Raw genomic sequence first — 6,723 nt, 5'->3', positions numbered from 1 at the left:
AAAAAAAAATCACATACCCATTATAGGTTAAACTGGATGCTGGATGGGCCTTTGTCTTTTGGCAACCTTATACACAAATGTAAGAATTTGGTTTGGGACTGTGTCCAAGATTAGACACAGGTACTCCAGATGATGCGAAGACAGGATATCCGACTTTGGAAAGTTGATTAAGCAGCTGAAAATTTTAAATAACTTAATAGTCCTTTGGATATTTGCTGACAATTCTGTGGAAGGAGTCTGTTTGTAAAATGTTATCCACTGCACTATTCTGAACACTCAGGGTGCAGAGAAGAGTCCAAAGGGCCACACATTGGAAATGCAGTCTTTAACAGCAAAGCATATAAAATTTTGTTGAGGGAAGATGGGGATATGTACGTGGGAATTTTGTATGTGTACGGATGCCATAAATTTCCCAGGTCTTAGAGACACAATGACAAATCTTGTTGATCCCATCTAGAATTTAGGTACATAAAAAAAAAAAAAAAAAAAAATTGGGAGACTATGTATTGGGGAGGATGCCCCCTTTTAGCCCTGAGACTGAATACAGGAACAGATGACTTCCTTGATGAATTTGTCAAAGGATTCCCCAAACAGGCATTAACATCAGAAGGCATGAACAGGAGGGGTGCTTAGATCTAGTCAGTGAGTGGAATCAGCCAAGAACAGATCTCTAGAGCAGTGAACTACTAATGCAGGAAGAATCTAGAGAGCGTTCCAACAACTCTGCCAGAGCCTACATACTGTTGCCTTATGAGGAGTTTATGTGTAATCTCCATTAGTAATTGTAAATAGATGGATGTAAATATATATATTACGAGACATTGAGCTTTGCTTTCAAACACATAGTTGATATATGATTGTAGATTTTTAAGTTGTGTAAACAAGTCTGACCAGCAGTAGTAAGCGATTTAACAAGTCCTTTGAAATGCACACCTGAGCTACCAGGGAGGTGTGTGCTATTTACACTGAAAAACATACTGATATGCAAAATTAGTACAACCCCGTAATTACGATAAGTTCCTTTTTTCCAGAAATCACGAGTTCAAGGTTCGTTATCTCGGCCTCTACTTCAAAGATGCCCTCATTAAGATGGCTATCTGTGCAGGAATGGACAACTTGCCCAGGATATGAACTTGCATATCTAAATACCTCAATTCAAGAGGAGGTCAGCCAGTATAATGAAGTTCTCGCTCCAACAGAGAGGAGATGCGAGCAAAGGGCTGAGTTATGCTAAGCTAGGAGAGGAGGAAATTGTCCAATTCTGAACAAGATACGCCCAGAGGGAGGAGAAGGGCAAGATAGCTACACCAATCAGAATGGCTCTAAGCAAGGCGAGATAGATTTATATTAGTGAGGGCAGGAAGGAGAAAAAATTCTCTGATTCAGCAGACTAGAATGAAACTCGCGTGAAAATGGTAACTGGAATGCATCTCCTGCACTAAAATGTATACATGCTTGTCTTTTTTTTTTTTTGTCTGTATTGCTCTGTTTGTATCATTGTGTTATGAGTAGCATACTCTATATTTGTTCAGTTAAACTATGAATATTTTACATTTTTGTATGTACTATAGAGAGATTGTTGTAAATTAATTTAGGCTTCTAGGCTATTTACCAATAAATTAATATTGCTGTTTTGAAGCTTTCACTCATGGTCAAAGAACCCTCATTTAACCCGAATATTGTCTGAGGTATCATAAATCTCGGAATAGACCCTACAAGTAAATCTCATATCTTCTGGGTAACAATACTGACAAGAAGTGCTGTCATGTCACATACCTGCCAGTGTTAAAACAATGCGGCAGCATTGTATTATTGATCTGGTAGAAGTGTAGCAAGATCAGAAGCCCATAAGCTGATTATTTCAGCTCCTGGACTTAAGTGTTAGACCCCAGCTGCCAAGGATAGCTGGTGGTTCTAGCCTGTACCCCTGCTGGCACCTTAAAGAACCACTGAGTCCCAACACCACTGATGAGAAATCATACTCTCAGTACAGAGCTCTGTCTTGACTATTAAACACAGAGCTCTGGGCTGTGATTGTACACAAGCGATCAGTAGGTCCCAGCCATAAATCATTGGCCAGGACTTGAACAGAGGTGCTATTCAAGGTAAAGCAGCACATAGTAATGATTTCAGTTTTCTGTCATCAGGTAAAGATAAATCCTTATTGGTCACCATGCACTGCTTCACAATTTACAGAAGAAAAAGACATCCTGCAATAGGGAGACAATTTTAGTTAAGTGTTTTTTTTTTTTTTTTTGGATAGGATGTGAAAAAATATGTACATCAGCAGTCCCTCCTTTTCTTTACTGCCTTTTTTGGGGGCATTTTGTTTTTATTTTATCTATTTACATGTTAATGCAAACACTATAGGACTAAGGACATTAGACCCTGTTCACACCGTGCGGATTTGAAATTTTTCTACTTCAGTGCAATTTCAAAGCCACACATCAGTGTGATTTGCACTGCTGATTGAAATTGCAGCTTGTGACTTCAGTCTATGCAAGTTGTAATGAAATCAATAAGTAGTGCAGGAACCTTTTTCACAATCGCTGCGACATGATTCGTGATGATATGAACGGTTCCATTGCCGGCAATGGAGTGCGACTTATCATGTGATTTGGAACTGTCGACTCGCATGACAAGTCACACTGGTTTGATAGGAGGCTGACTAAGTTCAAAGTTACAGAATCACAACAGCAAAACTATACAAAAAAAAAAAGCCATTGTATACAAATATGACAGAAAACTTAAATATACAAAGAAAAAGGGAATAAAATTAATTCTCTTCTTACCAAGACCAATGATGGCTTTTGTCTGCACTTCTTCATCTGAATGCTTTGTGAAATACAACAGCAGCTCCAGGACCTTGTCTTTTATGTTAACCTGCATGAAAATCCATACATACAAAGATTTAAAATCAAGTGTTGGGAAAAAAAAAAGAACAAAAATAAAGCTGAAGAAAGTTGTGTATATTTAAATGTGAAATGTGTTGTCAGTGTCTAAGAGCAATTAAAGTAAGAAAAAGACGAACAAAAGAAAAAAAAATTAAATTTTACAAACCGCGATATTTACTTTGCTGCTACCCTTAAAGTCTTCTTGATCAAAGTCAAAATGGCGACAAAGTGCTCCAACTGTAAATAGCGATCGCAGGAGAGCTGATTTGTTTGTGGTCAGAACCGTACTGTTTGGGTCCTCCTGATGTTCTGTTTTTAACTTCATAAGTGCACCTAGGAAACAGACAAAATATACCAATAATTTAATGACAAAAAATTGTAGGATAACTGCTGAATCCACACAAGGGGAAAGGGCTTAAAAAAAAAAAAAAAACCCAGTCTTTGGTAAGGTTCATGGGTTCCAGACTTCAGGCAATCATTGCAAGTAAAGGGTTCTCAACAAAGAACATTTTTGTTTACGATCATATTCATTTGTCCATTTGAGCCCCTGAAAATGGAGGGGGGGGGGGGGGACTGTGTATAAAAATGGTTGCAGTTCCTAAATCTTGTACTTGATATTTATATTTAACCCCTTGAATTAAAGCTGAAAGTCTGCACTTCAAATTTCATTTGGATTGTTTCCATTTAATTTTGATCTGCGGCAAACAGAGCCAAAAGTATAAAAAATTCTGCCTGTGTCCAAATATATAACATTTTGGTGTTTAGCGTAAAATCTTTTTCTCCATTGAGAAGAACAGCTAGAAAGTAAGAAACATAGGGTAATACTGCCACCTAGAGGAGAAATGGGCACTTGGCACATACTTGCTCAGTTGTAGCATGCGAAGACAGAACAATAGCTCATGAGAGGAGCAGACGTAAAACACTCAAGATTACAGCTTGAAGCGCACCTTGCAGCCGAAGTTTGTAACAGAAGAAACCTGGGGATCCACCTGGTAAAACTCTGAGAAATTAAGAACATAAGACCAGGTGGGGGTCCTGCAACCTTTCCATTTAGGATATAAGCTCTGTAAAGAGCTGTGGAAGAGGTAGAAGAATACCCCTTCTAGGGACTTCGAGGAGGGACACAGAGGGACTCTGCTTTTCTTAAAGTTGATGAAAACCCTTACATATACCCAGCAAAGTGACTAGCTTCAGGTGATACAGACATAACACATATTCTCCTACATAAATTGTACCCGTTTATCTGCAGCATTCTCTTCTCCACACCCTTCTAAGAGAAAGATTTTATACTGCATCCACCAGTTCTGAAAAGCAGGGGATGGGGAATCTAAAGTCACACACTGCACAGCTCAGTGAAGAAATCTGAGCCCAGATTGGAGAAAAAGGACACACGCGGCCCCACAACACAACACAGGGAACACAGCTGAGGCCCTCTATCTCAGGCTGTGTGCTGGAGGTCCCCCATCACCATCTCTTTCTTGGAGTTGGGAAAAGCTGTCAGAAGCTGGATTTTATTTGCACCTGTTATGAATTAGCGCCGATTTTTTTGAATATTTGCACTTTGTTTCACACAGTGGGGACACCAAATAGAATTGGCTGCTTTTTCTGTTCTATATATTTATTTCACATTGTAGACTCCTTTTTTTGGATCATCATTGGCCTTACCTTGTTAGTCTTACCCCTCAGGTAGCGCATTGGTCCTCTTACATACATGTCAGAAGTGAGTCATGCAGAAAACAGAGGACCAGGCAGCAGGGAGAAAGCACATTTAGTGCTTTGGATAGACAGTATAGAAGCATGTGCTTTTTTCATATTTCAAGTCAGAAGTTTAGAACTTCTAGAAGGAAGTGGAGTAGAATCTTCTTGGCATGATTTAGAGCAGGACATAGGTAATTCCCCGTACACACGTTCCGATAATCGTACGATAAAAACTGAATTTTTGTAAAATCTTACCTGTAAAATTCCTTTCTCTGAGTCCTCCGACAGTCGCCGCCTCTTCATATTCGTCACATATGGGGTATTAGACTTTGCTCCGAAGGAGTAGCTAGGCAACAGAATATGTTAACATTAAAGCTTTTAACATATCCCACCCTCAAGGGGTGGTCCCCTCAGTCAATACCCTCCTACTTCCTGCAACCATATCTCAGTTTCAGTGGAATAGCAGTAGAGTATACAACCAAACCCCAAAAGAGGGGCGGGGGCGGCGACTGTCGGAGGACTCAGAGAAAGGAATTTTACAGGTAAGATTTTACAAAAATTCCGTTTTCTCTTACGTCCTCCGACAGTCGCCGCCTCTTCATATTCGTCACATATGGGGACGTCCCAAAGCAGTGCAAACATGAGGGGTGGGAAACGCATCCGCGCCGAAAGGCAACGCAGTCTCCGCATCAAAGAAAGGAACCTTACCAAAGGAAGGAAACCAGCCGGGCTACAGGAAAAATAATTGCTCAACAGGAGCAACAACCCAGGAAAAGACAAAGAACCAGGGGATAAAAACTTATCCCAACAGCCAGAGGTCCCCAACAAGGGACCCTAGGGAATTGCCGCACTAAGAACCTTGCGGCCAAAAGAAGCATCCGCCGATGCCTGAACATCTACTTTGTAGAATTTTGTGAAAGTGTGTACGGTCGACCAGGTCGCCGCCTTACACACCTGGGCTACAGAAGCCCCATGATGACAGGCCCAAGACGTACTCAGAGATCTAGTAGAGTGCGCCTTCACAGGCACAGGGGGAACCTTCCCCTGCAAGGCATACGCCTGTTCAATGGTCTGCCTGATCCATTTGGCGATGGTAGAGGCCGACGCCGCCATGCCCTTCCGAGGACCCTCAGGAAGAACAAACATTTAAGGTTTTTAACATTAAGGTAAACCCTTATCGCCCGAACAACATCCAAAGAATGTAGTCTCACCTCCTTTGGATGCTTAGGCTTCGCGCACAGCGAAGGCAAGACAATATCCTCATTAAGATGGAATTCCAAAACTCGCTTCGGAAGAAAAGAAGGATTAGGTCGCAAGACCACCTTATCCAAATGAATAACCAGATACGGAGACTTGCAGGACAAAGCCGCCAGCTCCGACACTCTGCGAGCCGAAGTGATCGCAACCAAAAAGGCGACCTTTTTGGACAACATAGACAACGAGATCTCCCACGATCTGTTCAAAAGGAGCACGTTGTAACACAGATAGAACGAGATTCAAGTCCCAAGGGGGCAGAGGATCCCTCCTAGGAGGAACCAGATGCCGCACTCCCTGAACAAAAGTGCCAACCAAGGAGTTGGAAGCCACGGGACGTTGAAACAGAACGGCCAGCGCAGACACCTGACCCTTTATCGTAGCCAGCGCCAAACGCTGATCGACACCTGTTTGAAGGAAGGACAGCACTCGGGAAACCGAGTACGTGCGGGGTGAAAACCCCCTGGACTCACACCAGGCAAAATAGGCCTTCCAAGTACGGTAGTAAACCTTCCCCGAGGAAGACTTCCTCGAGTTGATCAAGGTATGCCAGCGACTGTAAAGCAGGATGGTATATCGGCCCTTGAGACAGGAGATCGTCTTGAAGAGGCAGACGCCAGATTCACGAGATCTGCGCACCAGGACCGGCGTGACCAATCCGGCGCCACAAGAATCACCGTGCTGCGTTCCGAGTGTAACCTGCGAAGGAACCTGGACAGCAACTGAATCGGTGGAAATGCGTACATCAGCTTGTACTGATGCCAAGGGGCCACTAACGCGTCCGACGCGTCTGCCCGAGGGTCGCGCATCCTTGTCACGAACCTTCTCACCTTGTTGTTGAGACGAGACGCGAACAGGTCCACATCTGGAAGACCCC

The 6,723-nt window shown here is 42.5% G+C and overlaps 1 protein-coding gene across 1 annotated transcript in view; it reads right to left on the bottom strand.

Moving 5' to 3' along the window:
• The window catches only part of NIPBL (NIPBL cohesin loading factor), a 287,177-nt gene that overhangs the window by 91,162 nt on the left and 189,292 nt on the right, over positions 1-6,723 (bottom strand). The window contains exons 37-38 of the mRNA XM_082258716.1: positions 3,073-3,227; positions 2,793-2,883 (exon numbers count right to left, since the gene is read on the bottom strand). Coding sequence (XP_082114842.1) covers positions 2,793-2,883; positions 3,073-3,227 — 246 coding nt within the window. The remainder of the gene's footprint in view (positions 1-2,792; positions 2,884-3,072; positions 3,228-6,723) is intronic.

Source organism: Pelophylax lessonae, assembly GCF_965119305.1.
Source record: "Pelophylax lessonae genome assembly, chromosome: 1".
NCBI lineage: Eukaryota > Metazoa > Chordata > Amphibia > Anura > Ranidae > Pelophylax > Pelophylax lessonae.
The sequence above is the reverse complement of the archived record's forward strand: the minus strand, read 5'-3'. Positions and strand labels throughout refer to the sequence as shown.